The sequence below is a fragment of the Trematosphaeria pertusa genome (genome assembly GCF_010094035.1).
Source record: "Trematosphaeria pertusa strain CBS 122368 unplaced genomic scaffold BU26scaffold_28, whole genome shotgun sequence".
In the NCBI taxonomy this organism is placed as follows: domain Eukaryota; kingdom Fungi; phylum Ascomycota; class Dothideomycetes; order Pleosporales; family Trematosphaeriaceae; genus Trematosphaeria; species Trematosphaeria pertusa.
In genome coordinates this window covers 145,098-168,242 of record NW_022987239.1, presented here as the reverse complement: position 1 = coordinate 168,242, position 23,145 = coordinate 145,098, and the positions used below count along the sequence as shown (strand labels likewise).

General features: G+C 55.4%; 9 protein-coding genes across 9 annotated transcripts; 5 read left to right on the top strand and 4 right to left on the bottom strand.

Moving 5' to 3' along the window:
• Positions 1-2,461, top strand: BU26DRAFT_203334 (WD40 repeat-like protein). Its single transcript, XM_033820565.1, has 5 exons — positions 1-40; positions 125-228; positions 284-372; positions 429-606; positions 830-2,461. The coding sequence occupies exons 2-5, from the start codon at positions 213-215 to the stop codon at positions 2,368-2,370; spliced, it is 1,824 nt and encodes a 607-aa protein (XP_033675628.1). The 5' UTR covers positions 1-40; positions 125-212; the 3' UTR covers positions 2,371-2,461.
• On the top strand, positions 2,462-3,420 carry BU26DRAFT_203626 (uncharacterized protein). Its single transcript, XM_033820567.1, has 2 exons — positions 2,462-3,272; positions 3,344-3,420. The coding sequence occupies exon 1, from the start codon at positions 2,552-2,554 to the stop codon at positions 3,245-3,247; it is 696 nt and encodes a 231-aa protein (XP_033675627.1). The 5' UTR covers positions 2,462-2,551; the 3' UTR covers positions 3,248-3,272; positions 3,344-3,420.
• Positions 3,421-4,760: 1,340 nt separating this feature from the next.
• On the top strand, positions 4,761-5,578 carry BU26DRAFT_203600 (uncharacterized protein). The gene is made up of 2 exons (XM_033820566.1): positions 4,761-4,893; positions 4,942-5,578. Exon 2 carries the CDS (start codon positions 4,964-4,966, stop codon positions 5,366-5,368), a length of 405 nt encoding a protein of 134 aa, XP_033675626.1. The 5' UTR covers positions 4,761-4,893; positions 4,942-4,963; the 3' UTR covers positions 5,369-5,578.
• Positions 5,579-6,906: 1,328 nt separating this feature from the next.
• BU26DRAFT_587158 (MFS sugar transporter-like protein) lies at positions 6,907-9,545 on the top strand (the record flags this gene model as incomplete). The annotated part of the gene is made up of 7 exons (XM_033834677.1): positions 6,907-7,556; positions 7,636-7,832; positions 7,899-8,195; positions 8,266-8,482; positions 8,568-8,598; positions 8,661-9,141; positions 9,257-9,545. The coding sequence occupies exons 1-7, from the start codon at positions 7,101-7,103 to the stop codon at positions 9,543-9,545; spliced, it is 1,968 nt and encodes a 655-aa protein (XP_033675625.1). The 5' UTR covers positions 6,907-7,100.
• Positions 9,546-9,818: 273 nt separating this feature from the next.
• BU26DRAFT_572562 (uncharacterized protein) lies at positions 9,819-10,182 on the bottom strand (the record flags this gene model as incomplete). Its single annotated transcript, XM_033834249.1, has 2 exons — positions 9,819-10,062; positions 10,145-10,182. The coding sequence occupies 2 exons, from the start codon at positions 10,180-10,182 to the stop codon at positions 9,819-9,821; spliced, it is 282 nt and encodes a 93-aa protein (XP_033675624.1).
• A 998-nt stretch (positions 10,183-11,180) lies between these two features.
• On the top strand, positions 11,181-11,609 carry BU26DRAFT_442084 (HET-domain-containing protein; the record flags this gene model as incomplete). Its single annotated transcript, XM_033824491.1, has 1 exon — positions 11,181-11,609. A coding segment is annotated over one exon (429 nt), but the record flags the coding sequence as incomplete, so codon positions are not given.
• Positions 11,610-13,970: 2,361 nt separating this feature from the next.
• On the bottom strand, positions 13,971-15,984 carry BU26DRAFT_611488 (FAD-binding domain-containing protein; the record flags this gene model as incomplete). Its single annotated transcript, XM_033836068.1, has 3 exons — positions 13,971-15,131; positions 15,185-15,581; positions 15,632-15,984. 3 exons carry the CDS (start codon positions 15,982-15,984, stop codon positions 14,019-14,021), a joined length of 1,863 nt encoding a protein of 620 aa, XP_033675622.1. The 3' UTR covers positions 13,971-14,018.
• A 472-nt stretch (positions 15,985-16,456) lies between these two features.
• BU26DRAFT_497571 (uncharacterized protein) lies at positions 16,457-17,944 on the bottom strand. The gene is made up of 2 exons (XM_033826295.1): positions 17,241-17,944; positions 16,457-17,191 (listed from the first exon to the last, which is right to left on the bottom strand). Exons 1-2 carry the CDS (start codon positions 17,544-17,546, stop codon positions 16,688-16,690), a joined length of 810 nt encoding a protein of 269 aa, XP_033675621.1. The 5' UTR covers positions 17,547-17,944; the 3' UTR covers positions 16,457-16,687.
• Positions 17,945-18,540: 596 nt separating this feature from the next.
• On the bottom strand, positions 18,541-23,137 carry BU26DRAFT_525845 (AtrD, ABC-transporter). The gene is made up of 5 exons (XM_033830603.1): positions 22,116-23,137; positions 21,105-22,064; positions 20,876-21,051; positions 20,492-20,825; positions 18,541-20,436 (listed from the first exon to the last, which is right to left on the bottom strand). The coding sequence occupies exons 1-5, from the start codon at positions 22,944-22,946 to the stop codon at positions 18,625-18,627; spliced, it is 4,113 nt and encodes a 1,370-aa protein (XP_033675620.1). The 5' UTR covers positions 22,947-23,137; the 3' UTR covers positions 18,541-18,624.
• Positions 23,138-23,145: the final 8 nt, after the last annotated feature.

The window sequence follows — 23,145 nt, the reverse complement described above, 5'->3', positions numbered from 1 at the left end:
CTGTCTCTTCAAAGTCAGGGACGACGTCGTAGTTCCATTGGTACGTTGTTGCACGAGCCACCCCCCGCGTTTGAGGCTGGGGAACCCGAAACCTGAACCCGAAGTCTGACGAAGCCGCCAACAGGCACCTCAACAAGATCTCTTTCCCTATTCCACCCACCCTCCTCTACCTTCGTACAGTACCATAGCATTGGGCGAAGCGATCCTTCGAAATGTCTCTTATCTCCGGTAATTGGCCCTGATACCTGCTTCGAGCAGTGAGAGAACTTACCCCGGCGAACAGAGGCAATCTGGGCTGCATCGCCCACGACGCAACGCGGGCAACCCACACCTCTCTCCTCGGACCCCAAGGGCGAGCGCATAGCCTATGCAGTAAGAACGCATGCTATATTGGCCATGGGGCGCCCGCGAGCTCATTCATGACGTAGGCCGGCAAGTCGATATTCCTGCGGTCTATAGACAACCCCGCTATCAGTAAACAATACACACAACACACGACCCAGACCACCGTCGCCCGCTTCGCGCCCTCGGGCTTCTACGTCGCCAGTGGAGATGTCTCAGGCACAGTGCGGGTGTGGGATTGCGCGGGCGAGGGCGCTACAAAGGGTACGTAAAGCCCACGCCGACGGCCATGATAGCTGCTGCAAGGCTGCAGCTGAAAGCAGCCCGTGAAGCCCCGAGGGCAACACACGCTGCTCCTGCAGGTCTGTGTATGCAGGCGACAGTATGGTGCTCAACGAAAGAGGGGCTTCGGGGCTGCCGGGCTGTGCTGACAGAGGGACTGCGGGCCGTCCAGAAAGTGAGGCTGACAATGCCATCTACTGTGTAGGAGAATACCACATCATCGCCGGCCGCATAAACGATCTCGCGTGGGATGGGGACTCGCAGCGCATCATTGCTGTCGGTGACGGAAAGGAGCGTTTCGGCCATTGCATCACTGCCGACAGCGGCAACAGCGTTGGCGAAATCTCAGGGCACTCGTCGCAGATCAACAGCGTCTCCATACGCCAACAGCGCCCCCTGCGTGCGGCAACGGGTTCTGACGACACAAGCCTCGTCTTCTACCACGGCGCACCATTCAAGTTCAATACTAGCCTCAGAGGGCAACACAACCGCTTCGTTTTCGGCACAGCCTTTGCCCCGGACGGCTCCGTATTCGCCAGCGTTGGCGCGGACAAGCGGATATGGTTATATGATGGGAGGACAGGAGAAGCAAAGGGACAAATTGGGGAGGGCGTGCATACAGGGAGCATCTTTGGCATCTCCTGGGCAAAGGATTCGAAGAAATTCGTGACAGCCAGCGCCGACCAAACCGTCCGAGTATGGGACCCAGAAGCGGGCAAGGCCGTCCAGACCTGGAGAATGGGAGAGGAGGGCGTCCCCAGTGTTCCAGACCAGCAGGTTGGCGTTGTTTGGCCCACCGGCCGTAGCGACGGCCTCATTATTAGCGTTGACCTCGAGGGGAATCTAAACTACCTTAGAGATGGCAACCCAAACCCCAGTCGCGTCGTCCGCGGTCACCAAAAGAACATCACCGCTGCCGCCATCTCTGGATCAACATTCTGCACTGGCAGCTACGACGGCCGCGTCCTTGCTTGGGATATCTCTGCAGGGATCGCCGAGAAGGTTGAGGGCGACTCCCACTCAAACTACGTGGCAGGCTTTGCTGCCTTAGATTCTAAGGGTGAAGCTGAAGTTTACAGCGTCGGCTGGGATGACACTCTGCGATCGATTTCCGTTTCGAACAAGATCTTCACAGGGGCCGCGACTCAACTCAGCTTTCAGCCAAAGGGCGTCGCGACGTCGTCAGGTGTAGCCCTGGTCCCGTCGTCCGATTCGATATCAATCTACTCTAAGGGGGACAAGGCTGGCTCGCTCTCTGTCAAATATACCCCTACGTGCATAGCTGCACATGGACCAAATGTCGCCGTGGGCGGAGATGACAAGCTGGTGCATATCTACACACTCTCGGGGGCGGAGTTGAAAGAGACAGGGATAGAACTTCGTCGCGCGACAGCCCCTATCTCTGCGCTTGCTTTTTCGGGTTCTGGAGACAAGCTCGCTGCGGGTGCGAATAACGGGAAGATATACGCATTCGAAGCCACCGGGGACTGGACGCTCATCACCGACAGGTGGAGCGCCCACACGGCCCGCATCACGTGCCTGGCGTGGGATGAGAGCGAAAAGTTCGCGGCAAGTGGTTCGCTCGACACCAACGTTATGGTGTGGAGCGTGGAGGACCCGGGGAAACGGACCAAGGCGATGAACGCGCACAAAGACGGCGTCTCAGGTGTCGCGTGGGAGAAGGCTGGTAAGGTACTCTCCGCGGGCGGGGACTCGAGCGTGAAGGTCTGGAAGATGGGAGGCTGAACGGGTGAAATCGGATAGGCTGAGGCTGCTCATACGTGCCCTCGCAGTCATCAGTCTCGTGGCCATGGACTACATATAGTTTCAGCGCGAGGAGCTGTTCCGCGGGACCTCGAAATGTGAGGCGACCACTCACAGAGCTGGTAGCGTTCGCGTAGAGCACCCAGCAGTGTAACCCGCCCGCATGGCTTGTGAAGGCCTGCCTTTTGGCTGCATATTCCGTCCTAATCTACGATGCGGTGCGCGCCAGCCGGTTGCCTGCTCGTCTGCCTCGTCGAATAATCGCGCAAGCAGGCTGTGGCTTGCTGGCCAAGAAGAGGTCCTCCAGCTCGATTGGAAGGTACATAGGCTGCCTCACTCCCCGCTGCGACAACTCCCGCCCCCTCACTCCCCGAAGCCAGACAAACTTCGCACCTTCATCATTCTTCAGTTGCCCCTTCTTTATCTTAAAGTTCTCTGTCGTCATTGCTTTCGGCATCCATGGCCGCCACTTACAACAACCAATTCCCGGGCGGACGTGGCTTTCGCCTCCAACGACCGAGCTACGACCTCAACGCCAACCTCCTCGAACTCCACGTCCAGCAAGACATCAGCCAGCAGCTCGAGCCGGGCGAGCCGGAGCCTTACGGCTCGTCAAGCTACTCAGGCTCGCCGACCCCTCCAACCACGCAGCAGCTGGCGTCGCCTCAGCCTTTCGCAACACAACTGCAGCCTAACGGCTACTTCCACTCGGCGCCAATCACGATGCCGCACACAACAGGCTCACCGGTTACCCCTCAATTCAGTCATGCGGCCCCTGGGGCGCCGGACTCCGGTGTCCCATTCGGCATCGACATGGATTTTGGCAATGCGGTGGTGCAGAATGGCAATAGCGGGGTGAGAGCTGGAAACAATGGGCATGCTGAGTAAGTGCTCTTCCTAGCGTCACATGACTTGAGATGAAGTAAAGGAAATCAGCGCCATCGCCATGGATTAGGTCAGGATAGCCTTTGCCGCTTGGATTGGACTCAACCTGGATGAGGACTGGGCTCTTCCTGAGTACTTCGAACCAGGAGTATCGCATGCCTGGAGGAGTCTTCCCAATGCCTGGATATCTGCCTTTGCCACTGAATTTCCCTTGCTGGATGTGCCGGTGCCGGTGCCGGTCCCAATGCCCTATTTCCGCGAGCCTGGTACAAGGACCATTTTGTTGCCTTCCTCTTTTCCCTCATGGAACACCGAGCGCATACCGCGCTTGGAAAGCCGTCTCTCCCATCGAATGATGCGACCACGCGAGTCCGGCGGAGCTAGATAGTTTTCCAGGAAGCCCCAGGTCTCCGCCCCAGGAATATCCAGACCGGAAGGTTGGCCAGCTGCCATTCCCATTCAAGGAGCCCTCCATTCCAGAATGTGGACCACCTGTGCCCTCCCTCATGAGCCGGAAAGCTGGGCGTCCTCCCTGGGTTCCCCCGATATTTGCCTCAGATAGTGATCCGCCCCATACTCATCAACCTTCATGCCTCGATCGACATCACTCGCACGACATCGTCCGACCCCTTCTGTTCCCTTGATGCCCGGCCCTTAGCCCTTATTCGACGTCCCCAGCATTGCCACGCAGCGTGGACATTAACATTTGGTGGCCGCATGATACTTGTAAGTCCCCCTCCCCTCCCCCCTGCGGACCCCTCGCCCCTTTGCCAGGGATCGAATGCCACAGGCCTGGACAGCGGTTATTTCCGGATTTGGAGGGGGTTTGTCCTTACCGGACAGGTACAGTACTGTTCGAGCTTCTGCCTCCAGAACTCGACCAAAGGTGGGTACGTCCACTTCTTTCTCTCAACTTCGCTTGCAGTTTGTCCCAACAGAAGATCGGATTGGAAGTCCATAGTCGATGGTCCGCCTTGAACATCTCCGAGACAAGAATAAACTATTACGCGACCACGGACAAATCGGCTCTGTGGAGACCTGCGAACGCCGGAAACCTTCCGTGCACGTGGAGCTCTGTTCGAATCTTGCTTGGAGTGACCCTTCATTGTTTTCGACCCCGTTCTCGGTACGAGTGCCTTCGTGGTGTCCCTGCAAACAGATCAACCTCCGCCCAACTTACTGGAAGCAGTCGACAAATTACCTGAAGTGCCACTCATTGTTCATCATCACCCGTGGTGGAGTTGATGTGGTCGGGAACAGCCGTGTCCGTGCCATTCAAAGACCCCATTCTCGATCATCCCTCTTTGCATTTTACGATCAAATATGCTCCCGAAGGCCCATGTACCATAGCAAAGGCGCTTCGGCACGGACAGCCACTTCCCGTTGCCCGTGAGCTTCTGTTCCATGCAGAAGCCGCAAGAATTTCTCCCATGTATACAGATCGACCCTTCGAGCAGCCGATGTTTTAAGCCAAACCGCATTGGACTTCAATTTGGTGCGCGCTCTCCAAACAGTGTCTGACTGTTACCCCAATAGTTTGGTCAACTTTCGAACCACAAACCCCCGTCTTTCGACCGGCTCGATTGGTCACCAGGCAGCAGCCCATATCCACCTCTCTACGTAAGTGCTACCAACCACTCTCGCGAGGTCTCCTCTAACTTTGCACAGTCCGCAATACTCGGCACCCCAGATGTCCGCCACAATCCAAACTCCCCTTCTCTCCCCGCCCGCTGTTTCTCCGTCAGCCCCAACGCCTCGTCGCCGCCGCCCCGCTGCACGCCAATCCCGTACCCGCGACGAAGACGTGATCGGCCACGTCCTGATGAACAAGAAGAAATTCAAGTGCGCCGATTCAAGCTGCAATGACTTGACTTTTGGTCGTCTCGCCGACCTGCGTCGACACCACGAGCAGCAACACGCCCGCAACCGAGTCCAATACTTTTGCAGTTACGCCGGGTGCCCTCGCAGCCACGCAGAAACGGGTGGAAAGGGTCGTAGCTTTGGGACTCGAAAAGACAAGAGAGACGAGCACGAAAGAAACGTCCACGAGAGGAACAACAGTGATCAGGGCTATTCCCTCGCGGAAAGCTTCTGATACCTTCCCGATCCGGATGGATATATTGACCAACCTAAGGACCCATGTGCCCACTCGACATGGACCAGCCTTATGTTCCAACGACTTTGACACTTTTCGGTTGGGACCATACGTTCTGTACTATACCCGTTACCCGGCGTTTCCACCTGACTTCTGGTTTTCGGCCACGGCTTCTCCGGCCCCACTTCGACTTTCTGGCACGGCTTTACGGCGTTATCTGGACTACCCTTACTGGACTTCCCCTTCCCAGCTTACGACAGGGTATGTACGTGACATGGACACGGACTGACGGCAGTTCACGACGGCGTTATCGGAGTTCAACGACGACTACGGGCCCACGAGCACACGAGCGATACGGACGAGGATCGTACCACAATGATTCGGGAGCAACGGCGTTTCTAATGGGATTGAAGGAGGCATATGGGTAAAGAGCACGGAATTTTGCGGACGGGAGGGTGGCCGGCTTTGACTAGAAATTTTTCCCATGTTTTATGGTTATCCCGTTCCTGTCGTTTCACTATTTACTTTGCCTTTTCTTTGGATGTAATGTCTTCTGCTCTTATACTTTCTCATCCCATATTTCTTTGTGTAAGATCACTTCTGTGTTTTTACGACGTGTTGCCCTGCGTTACGCGGTTTTGAGAATGGTGGTCACCTCTCTTTCTTCTTTCACTTCCGATTCGATGTGGCTGGCTTGTGTCGCCTTCCGGGTCATCATGTACATTTTACTGATTATAACACGGAACGTTCTTATTTTACCGTCGTTTCTTTTGTCTGTTCAAGGGGGTTGTTACCGCTGTTTTCGGGGCCGATGTTTCGGCGGTTTTTGTTTATCTCCATCTTGCTTTTCTATTGTTAGTACTTCGTGCGAATATTTCTTTAGCGCATACTTATTTGGCGCATACGATTCCGGCCATATTATTACTGTATATTCAATTCCGTTGTATATTTTCGACACGGGGGATATCTGTAGATAGGTACACTGGGCTTGTCATGGGTTAGGCCACCCTCCTGCCGCAACAATGGGTATACAATGGATTGGATTCTCAGGCAAACTGCTGTGCCACTCCATCGATCGATGCACTATGAATGCCAAAAAATAAGATCCTAACGAGAATCCAAGATTCCGCAGGCGGAACACGGCAGCGTAATGCCGGTGTGAGATTCGGCTTACCGCATGAGGCATGATCCGCGCCAAGGCTAAGATCAAGACTCCTCCCGCGAAACACCACCTCAACACCATCCTTCGGGCTTGATGATCCTAACGAGGAAGCATGTTCCATTGGCCCCAAACAATTCCGCCTCAAGGCCGCCCGCACGTGCGGACCTTGGCTAGCAGACATAGCGCCACCCCGCCTCCCGCCTTCCGCTCCCGCCAACCCTCGCCAAGGGAGACACTTCTCTTGTCCGTTCTTGAACTACTCCACCATGACGTCGGCACAGAACTGGTGTTGCGTATGAAGTGTAGAGTACCTTTCTTGGAGGAGGGTCTTGGGTTTCTGAGCGGGAGGTAAGATTGCGTCTGCCAATGTGTTGGATGGGGTGGGGATAGGGAAGGAAGAGCGATGGCGGCCTTTTGTCCTTTGCTATGGGGTGGGGAGCGAGCACTAGGGAATGAGTATTTAACGGGGCTTGATGTGCTTCTTTTGAGACGCTTTTTCTTCTTTCGAGCATATTCGGAGCCCAGAGAAACCTTGGTCTAGCTTGGAGTCCACGCATAGCACGATACACCATGCCTCCTCTTCGGCCTGACATCGAGGCCACAGAGCCAAACATCTCGTCTCCAAACAGCAGCAAGCCCTCCATCAACGACACGCAATTCACCGAGAATGCAGGCTCGCGACGCGCTAGCACGGCCAGGAAGGCTTCCGTCGCCGCCCTCCTCCGCAACCCGCTGGCCGGCATGAGCGAGGAGGAGGTCATCCGCGACGTCGATGCCTGGGTCGTTGAGAAAGGACTCGCGGAGTACCAGGAGGTCTTCCGAAAAGGTGCGCTGATCGCACGCGTCGGGCAGCGAGAAGACGGCTTTGAGTACGTGGGCCAGCTTAACGAGGAGGAGAAGGGGCTTTTGAGGCACGAGATCACGCATCGCTGGGATCATCCGTTTATGCTGTACTTTTTGGTTGTGCTTTGCGCGGGCAGTGCCATCGTGCAGGGCATGGATCAGACGGCTGTCAACGGTGCTCAGGTACTTCCTTCCCTTCCCGTTCCCCTCTTTGTTTGGCGTGGAGTGATGATGGATGGATGGATGCTAAGCCTACCTGCAGCTCTACTACTTCGACGAATTCAACATCACAAACGAATGGCAGCAAGGCCTCCTCAACGGCGCGCCGTACCTCTGCTCCGCCCTCATCGGCTGCTGGACCAACGCGCCGCTGAACTACTACATCGGCCGCCGCGGCACCATCTTCGTCTCGTGCTTTATTTCCTTCGCGACTGGCTTCTGGATGGCTGCCGCCGAGTCGTAAGCCCACCCATACCCCTGACTTACTCTCCCACCCCGTATACTAACGCGTCGCGATGCGTGCAGATGGTACAATCTCCTGATCGCCCGCTTCGCCCTGGGCTTCGCCGTCGGCGCCAAGTCGAGCACCACGCCTGTCTACGCCGCGGAGTCGGCGCCCAAGACGATCCGCGGCGCGCTCACCATGATGTGGCAGATGTGGACGGCGTTTGGGATTATGATTGGCTTTGTTGTGTCTGTCGCGTTTGAGGACTGCGATTTCCTCGGCGAGTTCTCCCAGTGGCGCTGGATGCTGGCGAGTACGTCGATTCCGCCTTTCCTCGTTATGATACAGGTTTATCTGTGTCCTGAGTCGCCGAGATGGTGAGTTGAGTTCCTCTTGCTGCCCTCATTGCGGCCTCCATAGGCGCTGAGCTGATGAATGACCGATCAGGTACATGGAGAAAGGCAAATACGACAAAGCATTCGGCGCGCTGTGTCGGCTTCGCAGGCACAAGATTCAGGCCGCCCGCGACATGTACTACGCGTATAAGCTGCTGGAGGTGGAGCAGGCGGAGCGCGAGGGGAAGAACCTTTTTAAGGAGTTCTTTATGGTGAGGAGGAATCGCAGGGCGGCGCAGAGCTCGTTTTTCGTTATGTTCATGCAGCAGGTATGTCTGTCTGAGTCCCCGGCTGGTTCTGATTATACCCGAGTGTCTGTCATGTGTGATAGAAGGAGGCTAATCAGGATGATAGTTCTGCGGCGTTAACGTTATTGCGTACTACAGTCTGTCTCCCCTCTCCCTCCCTTCCGCCCTCGAGCCCCGCTAACAACAACACCCCTCCCAGGCTCCTCCATCTTCGAACAAGCCGGCTTCTCGCGCTCCAACGCGCTCCTCGTCTCCTTCGGCACCGGCGCCACAAACTGGCTCTTCGCCATCCCCGCCATCTACACAATCGACACCTTCGGCCGCCGCAACCTACTCCTCACCACCTTCCCGCTCATGGGCCTCTGCCTGCTCTGGTGCGGCATGTCCTTCTTCCTCCCCGAGAACGCGGACGGCACGCCGTCGCAGGCGCGCATCGGCAGCATCGCCGCGGCGATCTTTACCTTTATGGCTGTGTATTCGCCCGGGGAGGGGCCCGTGCCGTTTACATATTCCGCGGAGGCGTTCCCGCTGTATATTAGGGATGTGGGCATGAGCTTTGCGACGGCGACATGTTGGGGGTTTAATTTTTTGCTGAGCTTGACGTGGCCGCCGCTTGTGCGGGCGTTTAGTCCGCAGGGCGCGTTTGGGTGGTATGCCGCGTGGAACTTTTTTGGTTGGGTGTAAGTTTTCCTGCATTCCCTACGTTCCTCTGTCCACTCATCTATCCATCCATCCATCTTTCTTTCTTCCCCCCACCAGGTTCTACATCTAACGCCTCGCTCACCGCACAAACAGATACTGTTACTTCCTCCTCCCCGAAACCAAAAATCTCACGCTCGAGGAGCTGGACACCGTCTTCAATGTTGGGAATCGCGCCCACGCGCGGTATTATACGGATAAGCTGCCGTGGTATGTGCAGAAGAAGATTCTGCGCAGGGATGTGCCGGCTGCGGAGCCGCTGTATCAGTTTTACGATGCGGATGCTACGGCGGAGAGGAAGGGGACGGGGAATGAGACCGCGGGGGTTAGGGCGGAGGAGGTGCTGGACGGGGTGGGGGAGGGGGAGAAGGGGGTGCGAGGATAGGGGATAGGGGATAGGGGATAGGGGGGAGGGGTGGTGGTGGTTGGATGTAAGCTTGAGGGTGAGGAAGGAGATTGTTGCAGTGGGTAAGCGTTCGTTTTTTTGGCTCAATTAGTAGACTTAAGAGAAGCATACTGTAGGTTATAAATCAAGTCTTTCCGTCCAGAAATAAGAAAAAGGGTATCTATCATCAATCATCAACCAACACACCCGCCCTCCTTCCACCAGCCCCCTCCCCACCTGCATCCCACCCTCAATCCCTCAACTCAATCCCAATTAAATATACGACCTCCTCTTCTTCTCCACATCCGTCTCCCGCTTATAACACCAATAAAACAGCAGCGCCAGCACCGCCGTCCCCACCGTCAGCCCAACGACCAGCGCAATGATGGCGCCTTCTGAGAGTCCGCTTCCGTCGCCTCCACCACCGCCGCCGCCGCCGCCGATGCTACCGCCTCCTCCGCCTCCGCGGCCGCCGCCGATTTTGCGCCGGAAGAGTTCGAGCAGGGAGGAGGGAGGGCTGGTGGGAGTTAGTAGGGATTGGAAGGGGGAGAAGGAGGAGTGAAGGGAGACGGGGAGGGGGAGGAAGTAGTGGGGCTTACAGGGTGGAGGGTAGGGCGCGGTGGATGAGGGGTGGCATTTGGGGGTTTGGAGGAGGGAGGAGGAGGGTGGGATTGGAGTCTGGTTCTTCGTGGTAGACAAAGGTTGGGATCGAACGGGATTGAAGTCTGATTCTTCGCGGTATCAAAAGTGCCGGTGTCGATGTCGGTGTCGATAGTCTTCGTGTAGTTGTAGTCTCGTCCCGTCGCGTCCAAGTTCAGATAAGGTAGTTATTGCCAGCCAGGAAGAAATAGCAAGTCAATCAAGCGCTGCGCTGCATCCTGAGCAACACAACAACATATATTCTCCGCCCGCCAAGCAGGCGCATAGCCATGAATATGCAACGCCCCAGAGGCTGAGATACCGATGAGGGTGGAGGATTCCTCGGCAAGGGTTTCAGGGTAGGGGCTGGAATCCTCCAGGGCTGCATTTTCAGGCATGGTCTAAGCCCCTCTTTCGTGGTTTGGCGACTCGGGAGGGGAGGTGGGGATTTGAGCGTGAACGCATGAGATTGATGCCTGGATATACTTGCTTGGGCGGCGGGGAGATGAAGCTGCAGTTGTAATCGTGCGTAGGAGTGGTCTGCTTGTTGACCTCGTGGTGAGATTGAGTAGCGTGCTAAGACGTTTCAGGTTAGAGGATTTTGCGTCGCCCGTCTTTTCCTTGCCCGCGCAGCTCGAACCGTCTCAACTTACGACTGCGAACATCCTACAGCGCTCACAGTCGCATCTCTTCATGCCTGGCGCGTTTATTCCTCTCAGAATACGAGCTCGACGATCTGCAGGCTAACGGCTGCTCAGCCTGCTCTTATCATGCCATGCGCCTTAGGCAAGGCTGAACGTGGCTGAGCTCAGGCAACAGCTTTCCCGCTCGTCCTCTTCCTGACGTTTTCTTCCTTCTTTCCATCGCGGTCTCCTGGGGTAGTTTAGCTGGCAATTCTCACATCTTCCTCCTTCGCCTTCATCGAAATCCTTCATTCTTGGCGGCAGCCATTAGCCTTGCTGCCTGCCTGGTTGCCACGCGTGGACGTGAATCCCAATGGAAGAAGACGGCGCACTCCCGTCCTCGTCTATCACCTCAAGGAAACCCTTCGTGTATCAGCCGCTGGATGATACGCCTAATTCCTTCCGCCTGCTGGAGATCCTTCCAGAAAAGGCCGATGGACGAATTCAACTCCGGATACGACACGACAAGATGCCCACGACATACAAATGTCTCTCCTACATGTGGGGCGACGCGACGGAATCACATGAAGTTCTGATGAACGGGTCTACGTCCCCCATCAGGAAGAACCTGCACGACTTCTTGGAGATGGCGCGAGTACGCTTCCCCAACGAGAAACTTTGGATCGATGCGCTGTGTATCAATCAGTCCGACAACGCCGAAAGAGGGCATCAGATCCAACGCATGGGCGACATCTATCGTGGCGCGAGCGAAGTACTCGCCTGGCTGGGCAACACTTACGCCTTGAGCAAAGCCTTCTCCTGGATCAATGCGGAGAGGGACTCTCTTCCCGAAGACGTGCGTGATGGCCTTAAAGAGCTATGTACACATCCATACTGGAATCGTACTTGGATTACGCAAGAAGTGCTGCTTGGGCAATCAGTTCGTGTCTTACACGCATACGACGAGATTAATTGGCGCCGTATCGGTTCGGCTATTAACGCTACCTCGGTTCTAGAAATGGAATGGTCACGGAAAGCGGCGCTTGAGGAGACCCCTGCTATGGTACTCTCCTTCGTCGAACGAAAGCTCGGTGTTCCCCGGCCGCTCTCGTCCATTCTGCGCCGGCGCACGAACTCACAATGCTCTGATGCCCGCGATCGGATCTACGGGCTTCTCGCTCTTGCAAGTGGTGGTTCTTCCTTCGCAGTAAACTACGACGAAGATGCCACTTCGCTGTTTTGGAGAGCCTGCAGGCATTTTGACGCTTGGAATGTTCGCTACATGGGCATAATATGGTCGGCCCTAGAATTGCATTCCACGGCGTTAGCAGAGTTTGTGAATGGCCAGAGCCCAGTAGAAGCTTCGCTGCTGGTGGCTCAAATTTCGTTCCCAAAATATCCTAGAGCATTCTGGCTGTGCAGTAGAAAGAAGTTTAGGTGCAAGTACTGCGACAGCAAGGTCGGATTCACAACGCGCCACGACATACTTCTCTGCGTTCGTGGAGAGTATCGCGGAAATTGGTTCGTATTAAGTCCGCACGCTGTACTGTCCCCTAAGCAGACATCGAAAACAGATCAGTCTTTTACCATCACCTTTATCATTCCTGATGGTCCTAACGACATGGGGAAGGCGGTCAGGACTGAGCTGGAGGCGGACAAGTTGTTGCGCTATGAATGGGGAACGTGGACGCCGGTGAAGGACCTGGAAACCGTGAGAAGAGACAAAGGGCCCGTAGCTTGGGAAGAGGGTGAGGAAGATGGTGAGGAAGAGGGTGAGGAAGATGGTGAGGAAGAGGGTGAGGAAGAGGGTGAGGACCGTGAAGAGAAAGTGAAATATAAGATACTACTCTCGGCGAATAATGTGGTGGAATGCGTGAAGCTTTTTGACGCAGTCCGGCGCTCAGCCGATTCGTGGTTGACAATGTGAGAGCCAAACCCGCAGCCACCTGTCTCGAACAGAGACCGCTTTCGAACTTTTTCTCCGCGCGCGGCACGACGAGATGGGGCAACATGTGCGGAACGAGCTCGAATACCACGCCTCGCACATCGCTTTCCAAGCCCTGGGGCATCCCTTGGTACTCGACGTACGACGGATTGGGAACTGCTCGGTGGTGGATGGATATTGGCTGACTTGTCGATAAGGGGGAGCATTCTTCTACTATCCAAGCTTGGCGACGAACACTTGAGAGCCAAACGAAATTAGGGGGTTGGCGAAGACTTGGTCTTCTGAGCGGCGTTCTTTATCCACCTTTGAACCCCTGCAACACCCTCATACCGAGCAACGAAGTTATGACAAGAAACGCTTTGGACCAAGCTCTTGTGTGGAACACTCATACTACCGCTCATCCATACCAGTGCCAAATCGCCCCGATTGCGTACACTTACGTCCGAATCCCACAGATACCGGAGTTATTCATCCTGCGTAAGGCTGTTCTGTTAGGCTGATTCCGCATATCAACAGAGTTTAAGAAATCGGCCTCGAGATCCTTTCGCACGAGTATGCGGTGTGGCTCATGGCCTGGTTAGTGGTCGGATGTTGCGCCACGTGCTCATGTTGAGTGGTTCATGTGGCGCAGCAAAGCGAGTTCGGAGTGCCTACTGTACCTCGCAGTACGTGATGTGGCATTGCTGCTCGCGTGGAATCTTCTTCCTCTCGAACTATCTTCTGCTCTTTCGATTCTCTTGCGCAGTCTTCTTTCCATCGCTTCGCCTTCCACGCACGTGTCGCACAATCCACCTTTTCCCTTCCGACCTCCTACTGGGAAGTAACAACGACGGAACGATCCCGAAGAAGATCGTGCAGCGCAAAAAGCCGCGTGCAGTAGACTATACCAGAAGATGTGACGAAGCAGAGGAGGCAAAGCGAGGGTTGAGAAGCCGTGATGAGATGTCCGCGCATGAAGAGGAACCATCTGCACATTCCGAAGGGGAAAATAGGTCCGTGTAGAGCGAAAATGAAGGGTCTACTATCCTGGACGAGGGGTCTGTGGGGTAAGGGTAGTTGCTTTTGACTGAACGGGATGCGGTTAGAGGTATTGCTCAGTGTAGGTGGAGTGGCTTGGATATCTGGAAAGCTACGCACGGTATCCGCTGCATTGGCGGGCGTAATCTCATCATCTGTGGTACTAGCTAGCTCAAGTACATTTGTACACATACCACAATTCTCCTCCATCACCCACCGGCCTGCCTACCCTCTGCCCACCACACCCAATCACGCCCTCCTACACAACCTCCCCGTCTGCACCTCCGGCAACCCCCGATCATCCTGCACATACCACTCCTCACTCCCCACCGCCGTCTTCGCCCAAAACAGCCTCTCCGGATCCACCAAATTCTTCAGCTCCAACAGCCGCGCATAATTGCCGCCAAAGAAACTCTGCTGCCACCCCTCCTCCCGCACATCCGCCTCGTTCATGTACGTCCCACCTCCAGGCGTCAGCTTCTTCAGCATTGGCACTAGCACCTTCGTCACCGTGTCGCGCGCGCTGTTCACCACGGCCGGCGATGCGCGCGCAGGGTACTTGGCTGAGACCATGAGGAAAACGACGGAGGCGCGGTAGGCTGGATTAATGGCGTTGTCGACGCCCGCGCGCAGATGGTTGTCCTGCGCGTAGAAGATAAAGCTGTAGCCCATATCGTTGATGCGCTTCAGCGTGGCGAGCGTGTCTCCAAAGAGCGCTGCGTCCTCGAAGTTTTGGCGCGGGAAGAGGCGGCTTCCTGTGGAGAGGAGGGGCTTGTTCGGATCGTAGGGCGTGCTGATCTTGGGGAAGGCGCGCTGCCAGGCGCCGAAGTAGGAGGGGTGGAAGGTGGTGTTTTGCGCGACGCTGATGCCTAGGTTGGTTAGCTTGCGGAAGAAGGGCGCCATGAGGGTGTCGTAGTCGGCGACGGTGTGGTTGGGCGCGACGAAGGAGGAGATTTTGAATGTGTAGCCGCTGGTGGAGGGCGCGACGGAGGCGAAGGCTTGCGAGCCTGAGTCGGCGATTGCGGGGACGTGCTCGAGGTAGGCGCGCACGCCCTGCCAGAAGGTCTCATTTGAGACGGTGGTGTTGCCGGAGACGCCGGTGGCGAAACCCCATTGCGAGACGGTGGTGTGGATTTTGGGATGCGTTTTGACGGTCACGGAAGTTACGATGCCGAAGGTGGAGCCGCCGCCGCCGCGGAAGGCCCAGAAGAGATCAGGGGTGGTGGTCGAGGTAATGTATGCGTGGGTCCCGTTGGGGAGAACGGCTGTCAGCTCGACGACGTTGTCGGCGCCCATGCCGAATAAGCCGCCTACGGGCGAGTGACCGCCGCCTGAGAGATAGCCGCCCGCTACACCTACGGTCTGTGCTCAAAAGTGTTAGTTGTATAAGGGACTGAAAGGGTGTAGATACGCACCGAGCACTCGCCCCCGACAACAGTGACGCCATGGTCTTCAGCCACCTGATAGAATTCGCCCACTGAAACACCGGCAGCAGCCCGAATCGCCGGGCCAGAGTAGAAAGCAGTTTTGTAGTCTAGAAGCCACTCAATGGACTTCATATTGTGCGTCCATATGCTAAGCGACCCTGCGCCCGTGCTCTTTCCGCTGACATCGTGGCCTGTGTTCTTAATGATGAGCCGGATGTTCTTTTCTTTTGCAAACTTGATCGTCGAGGCGATTTGCTCGGGCGTAGTGACATTCACGACATATGCAGGATCGCCGCCGGTGGTGCAGGGCGTGGAGGGGTCCAGGGAGGGGTAGCAAGATTCGCCTTGGAAGTAGTTATATATCAGATCTGTAGGATTCGCCACACTTGATATAATTAGCAGCCGTCCTATTGTGTCAATGAAGAGGCAGCTTACCGCTCCTCGTGATTATTCCAGTTCGCCACGACATGTTTGCACTTCTCCTCGTCGTAGTATTCCGGCCAGCTCTTATGGCACACGGCAGCCCTGGGCACAGGCTTGATGAGCGCGCCTTTCACGGTCTCATTGAAAGCCTCCCAGTCCGCATCCGAAGGCCAGTCCGCATCTCCTGGAGAGGTCCTGCAGAACTCTGTCGCATTCTGTCGTCTGTTGACAATCCGAGGGAGCGCCTCGACATCGAAGAGCGGCTCGATGGCTTCTGGCGCCGTCACATATTCCGAGATATCAGCGGCGAGAGTAAGCGTCACGGAGGCGGAGAGAAGAAGTGAAGCAGGAGTGTGGAACTTCATGCTGCCGATCTACCCCGGATTCCGAGACCACGGGAAGCTGCACTGGGGTGCATTGAATGGTCGCGGGGCTGCCGGTAGTTATAACGCCCCGTTGCGGGGAAGGGAAAGCGGAATTCGGGTGGTAAAGGTAGAGATAATTCCTCATTAATGGAAGGACAAGCCCGTCTCGTGCCACTCGCTGCTGCCTCCACATTGCCAGGAACGTTTGTGGTGTACTGAAAACCGAACGATTATCTGACCAAGATGCCATTGATTGGTGGTCGAAGTGAGATCTAAATGCACTGTCAGCAGACTTGCAGAGGTCTTCCTTGAGATGTTGGGTCGGAAAAGGAAGTAGTGAGGAGGTTATGCGATGTAAGCAACGAATTAGGAAGGGTAGCCGCAAGGCACGGCGTACGGCGATTAGGCTAATGTGGGCAACGAATGCTTCTACTTTCTTGGCGCGAACTTTAGAGAATATATGCTCTATTAGCTAATATGTAGAAAGAGTGTAGACGTCTGGCTATTTGTTAATGTGTCTCGTCTTATAATATAGGGGCGACTTGCTGAAGGTCAGCTTTTTGCATCTCACGATGCTTCACACCACTAATTGTCCTCAGCGCGGCAGACACTGGAGCATAGAAGCGTCACGCACGCCTCACATAATTTGGGTAGATTTTGCGGAGTGCTGCTGGGTGCCCACCTCCGTATTCTTGCTCCGCTGTCAGGCCAACCATCCTGACTTTTGTAATCCCCATGCCGCCAGCGCGATGCCCGCCGGAATTACCATGAACCTCGCTGCTTCCCTGATCCCACTCAGAAGAACTTTGGTTTGGATTTTGCGCATCCAGATTTCGAATTCCTTGCTCTCATTCTTGAAGGGAAAGGGCTCATCCGGAATAGGCTTGCCAAGGAACTTGCACAGCGGCTCCCATCCGCTGCCGAGCTCGTATACCAGCAGTCGTTCCTTCGGGACCTTGCTCTTGACCATGTCGTAATGCCTCCGGTACGTCTCCCGCGTATTCGCACTGAAGCTTGCCTGATCGTGGCAGTTGAACAAGGAGTACTGCAGCTTCATCATGGTCGTCGCAGGATGGGCTTTCATGAAGTAGGGTTCCAAGAAGTTGATCAGGGTCTGTGTTTTCCAGGTGTAGAGGGCAGGGATGACTTGGGTGTCGAAGCTGTGGTACCATTTGTCCATGTCGCGCTCCACCAACACGACCTTGGCCTATTCTAATTAACGATATGTCGGATACAAAGTGCGATTGAAGATGTACCTCGGGATACATCTCTAGAAACTCCTCCGCGAAGCCCTGCACTGGAAAGTCGCTCAACACCTGGAACGTCCCCAGAAAATCTTCTCGATCAAAGTCTTCTCTCGTGAACTTCTTGCCTTTCCCGAAGAACTTGGCGTCGATGGCCTTCTCCCACTCGATATGGTCGTGCGGTCGCGCGATGTAGTCAAATCCGTGGTAGGTGGTCAAGCCAAGGATATTGTACGCTGCCATCATGGATACCGAGCCTGTTCGCGGCATGGAGAGGTGCAGGACCTCGACGGGCACTTTGCGCGTTGATTTGGACATTGTGTAGGATATCCGTTGTGGTTGAGAAAGTCCTAGGAGGTCGACGGGGACGTGAGCTAGCGCGGTTGGGCGGCGCGGTTGCAGAAGATAACGCGGTCGCGTTTATGTGATGAGGGCGTTCGTATAGCCGGTTGTAGTCAGCGGATCAGACCGCAATATATAAATACGGGCTGAATGCGTAAGCGCTAATTGGCGACAGTCCTTTACAGCTCAGGCCACCCGGTCTCGTGTCGCCTATTGTGTAGCTTATCGTAGCAAGAACATGGGCAATTCGAAAGCCATGCCATTTCATAGCTCTTCCAAGTACCTAGAAAAGCTCATTCGGGTCAATGCCTTAGACATGTAATTTGCTGAAAGGGGAGAAGCTTGGCCACCATTGGCGCAGAATCTGGTCCGCGAACTACCTCAGGCTTCCCCTGATGCGTCAAGATCTCGATGAGGCCATAACGTAACTGGGAGTTACACCGCGCCGATCTTCACTCACACATGATCTCATGTGTGAGATAACGCGATATTGGTAGAACGTTCCATCCAGTCCTGTGAAGGATCTAGCAGACGGGATGGGAATGCATCGAGCGACGGTGAAGAAAGCGGTCGCCGGCAGGAATCAGGCAAACCATGTGCAGACACCGGCAAAGCGTCCAATAACTCTAGCGCCTCACAGAGAAGAGACGTAATCCTTCGTTGAAGGAAGACTGTACTGGCCATGGAACCTGCGATGTAGCAACGAGGTTTGTTTAGAGCGATCTCCCGGAAGGATTCCGCTTCCGCCCCGCGCTAGTGCCCGAGTCGGCATAGCTCTCTCCAACCTTCGTCGACACTTGCGGCCCCCTCATGTAGCTATCACAGGATTCGCGCTTCCGCTTCATTTCCCATCTTCGTGATTATTCTTCTTTGTCTGAGTCATGCCATAGAGCTTGCACGCCTGGCCATCCGTCAACGTACGAACCTCCCCGGTGCGATTGGAGCGTCAACCCCCTCGACAAGTTTCCATGCCACAGGTATGAAGAAAACGGCCGATTTAGTGATCACTGGTTGGATTCATTAGACAGAATGGGCTACACTAGGAGATTCACAGCTATCCCCGTTTGCTTCTAGCCCTGACCCATACAGCCCAGTAAATTACGAACGTGCCCGCAATATTGAACACCACATATCCGAGTGAGACTCCGAGTCGCCACCACCGCCCTCCGTGTATCTCCAGAGTATCCAGAACTGCCGTCGTGTTAGTGACAAGACAGTAAGAGCACATACCGGGCGATGTGCTCTCCGCCAGCGCTCCGCCGTTGTTGGACATAAACACAGCCAGATAACTCTGGCACGACTCCAGCAGCGATCCAGCCGTGTACTCTGAAGGAAGCGGAATATGAACGACTTCCGAAAGCGAGCAGCGGACTGGTACTTCGCCCAGCGTGGCCGAAAGCAAGCCTCCGATGTAGTACGTGAGCGGCGTAACGCGATACATAAACTTCCAGAAACGAGGAAGTACGGACGGTTTCGCGAGGACGCCGCAAAAGATCAAAGAAAGAGAGTACAAGAGCTGCGCGATATTGACGGCGGTGGGACCGGACGCCATCCCCGCTACGACGAGATAGGAGAGCGAGAGAGTGAACTGCATAAACGACCAGATAAAGAGGAAGACGATGCCGGATCTCTCACTGACGTCGTGTGTGGGGTTCCCATTTCGCTGCATGCCGATGGGATAGTACCAGCAGGCGAAGAGAATCACTGACATGACAGTCTGCCACGCAATCTCCACAATGAAGTTGGCCAAGAGGAACACGACCCAGGAGTACATCTTCGAAGGCCCTTCTCGGATTTGGTAGATGCTGCGGTATGCAGTAAACTGCGGGATGATCTGTTGGTCGAGGTTTGTGAAGATGGTCATGAGGAGGAAGACGGCGAATATTTCGTTTTGAACGCCTTGGAGCGTGTTCGGCGAGAGCCAGAACGAGATGCCGATGACCAATGCCGACCCGAGGCACAGGGCTGCTTTTGAGTACAGATACGTCGGCGTCCGCCAGAAGTGGGTGAACAGCCGCGACGTAGTGAGCCGCAGTTGGGTCGGGAACGATGTTGCGAATTGCAGCTTACTCATCTCGTACTCCTCGGTCTTGAGCAGCTTCTCTCGGAGAGTCTCAATCTTATCGCGAACTTGCTGGTTCTCGGCAGACTTCTGCCATTCGGCCGTCCAGTCGATGAGACCAGTGGGGTGATTCGTCACATCCAGTAGCCACTCAGCAGGGTTCTGCCTTTCTTCGCACGGATCTGCGCCTCGCTCCTCGAAGTACCGAATCATGGCATCAGCCTTGGGACCGATGTCTCCGAAATAGATGCATCGGCCTTGTCGGAGAAGAAGCAGTCGGTCAAACATGCTAAACAAGGACTCCGACGGCTGATGGATGGTGCAGAGGATGGCCTGGCCCTGGTCCGCCAACCTGCGCAGGAGCGAACATATTGCCCACGCGGTGTCGCTGTCCAGACCGGAAGTTGGTTCATCGAGAAACAGGAGCAGCTCCGGTCGTGCCGCAAGCTCAACTCCGATGGTGAGCCTCTTGCGCTGTTCGACATTGAGACCCTCTCCAGCCACGCCGACGATTGCATCGGCAAATGCTTCCATCTGCAAGGAAACAATGACTTCTTCAACATAGGCCAAGCGCTCCTCCTTGGAATACGATTTCGGCTGCCGAAGCAGGGCGCTGAACTGTAATGCTTCTCGCACCGTTGCTGTGGGCAGATGGATATCCTGTTGTTGGGCGTATCCGATCTTCCTAGCATACCCTTCCGAAGCAAACGAAGGGTCGATAAGCATGTCGCCGCGGACTATACCGACAGATTCACGGCCGGCGAGGACGTTGAGCAGTGTGGTTTTGCCGGCTCCGGATTCACCCTGTTAGGAGTTAGTCTCGAAGGACTAAGGGGGACGAAGGAGCTCAGGGCCTCACCATTAGAGCAGTCAGGGTCCCATGCTCGATCCAGCCATCTATCTCGTTCAAGAGTCGTTTGTATGCTTTTCCGGCCTTGACGTCAAACGTCACCTTATCCCAGCAGAGCGCCACTTCTCCATGATTGCTAACCGATTTTGGCTTATCGGTCAACGTCTCAGCAATACCCGAATCGGTTCGAAGGGGCTTTTCTTGAACAGATTCAGTTATTGCGGCGCCACGTTCCTTGAATAAGAGGACTTCGCCTCGGCTTCGCTTCACTGTGGCGTAGGTTGCGCCTAAGAGGTGGAGCACGCATGCGAAAGCCATGATACCGATCAGAATTCCGAAGTTCCTGTGCAATAAATTCAGAATTGGTACGAAACAAGAAGACAACAGACATACCTCCACAGGTGATCAGGAGAGTATCCATAGCTCATACGAATATGATCATCTCCTCGAACGACTCCTTGTCCGGGCATGGCACCGACGACATTACATGTTTGGCTGGCCGACACATTGTCACCGTATCCAGGACCCTGGGGAATGAACTGCTGGCATGGGAACTCACGGCCAGAGAACTGCACACGCCCATTAGCCCAGACGGCGAAACCGGTCCAACTAGTGCACATACCTCGTTTATCATCAAACTCTCGAACGTGTATCCGACAGGATTCACGTAGTTGAACCACCGCAGCCACGGCCGCATATATGGGACCGGCAATGGGAATCCCGAGTAAATCATAAGAAGCAGCATGAAAAGAGCGGCAGGCGCCATCGAGCCAGCTAGTGTTGTACACCATGATCCAATCGCACGAAATATCATCGACATCGCAAGCAAACACGTAAAGGAAAAGAGCCAGAAAGTGCAGAATGCCGAACCAGTCCTTCGCAGATTCGGCAGGAAGTAGATGGGCGCATTGAACGTGATGGAAAAGACAATCTTGTTCGGCAAGTCGCATATCATCGAGGCGATAGCATCCGAGATTGGCCGGTAAAGCGCGTACCGATAGTGCTTCTCGACGATAGGCCGGGAGTCCCAGATCATGCCTGGCTCGAAGCCGCTAACGAAGGCATTGAGTAGGGTCGCGAAAAAGAGCAGTGCGGAGCGAGCAAAGAAGCTGCTCGTGTCGTCCGGAAGGTTGAGAAACACTGTGCCGAGGACTACGCCTAGAATGCAGTTGCCCACGAGATTGGATATCGGAGGTGCCAGATCGTTCTTCAATCGGATGAATCCGCGCGTGATGCATAGTTTGGCCTGGCGGACCATCGAGACGCGGTACGGCTCTGAAGGTATACCCGTCGACGTGAACGGGTGCATCTCTTCGAAGAGGGCAATGTCCCTGAGCAGCTCGGCGCGCTCAAGGGAACACCGCCACCTCGCCGCCATTTCGGCTGGTGTCCGCGGAACAATATTCCCGTTTTCAGACTGGATACGCCTGCGAGCTGGGTTCGTCACTGATGTGAGGAATTCCGCGTCCGTATCGGCTTCGGAGGAGACAAATCCAAGCCGTTCGAAGTATTCGCGTGCCATCCACGTGGGGCCGAAGTAAACCAGGTGACCTTCACACAGCACACATACTTTATCGAACATCTGGTGCATCGGTCAGCAAGTTTCCAAAGACGAAGTGGGGAGAAAACGAACCTTATAAATGTCATCGGACGCTTGGTACAGGCTCACCAACGCGGTGGTTCCCAAGCGATTGCTCCGATCCCTGATTGTTCGAATGAACTGGAGCGAGTTCGCGCTGTCCAGCCCGCGAGTGCTATTGTCCCAGCACTGGAGCGCGGTACTGGATGCGAGCACTTCTGCGATGCTCAACCTCTTCCGCTCTCCGCCGCTAATGCCTGGTATCTCTTCATTGCCGACTTTTGTGTCCGCCGTGTGCGACAACCCAAGGTCTTTAAGTATCCGCATCGCTCTCGCCATCTCGATCTTCTTTCGGACGACGCGCCGGGGGCCAGAAACTCCCGTGCTCCGCGCCTGGACAGGAACCATGACTGTCTCGCATGTTGTGAGCGTCGGGAAGTGGACGTCGAGTTCGGCCTGATAGCTGCACTCTCCTCGTGCGCGCGAGTGCATGTGGGAGGCCTTGATTCCTTGGTAATTGAAAGCCGCATTATCTTCCACCTGGAATCCCTTCGTCTCGCCGGCAATCGTTCGCAACAACGTTGAGCATCCTGCTCCAGGCCTCCCCAGCACAAGCAGCATCTCTCCGCTTTTCACCACGCCCTCGCAGTTTCGCAGGATGTTCACTCGTCGCTTGTCCCTCCCATATCCGACGTAAGTGGCGGCTTGCTTCGCGAGTGCGAGCGGGAAGTTGCCAAAAGTCCTCTGGTAGTCGGTTGGTGTTGCGAAAGCGAAGGCATTGACGGATCGGAACGAGACACCTATCGATCGCACTGGAATCTCTTCATCGTGCGGAACCGCCGCTTCACACTCGTCCGCCGTCGCGAAGCTTTTCGAACACGACATCGACAGAACGCGTCGCAAGCTCGAACCTCGGGTTGCCGTGTCGGATGGTGGACTGAAGTCGAGAAGACCTCATTCAGGCACAGCCCACAATGGCATGATCAGCGAGCAATGTTACACAAATCTTACCGCGCCAAAATGCTCCGGCGTCGAACTGTCTATTGAGCGTGTGGGGGCTGCGCGCGAGCATCGACCACATTCA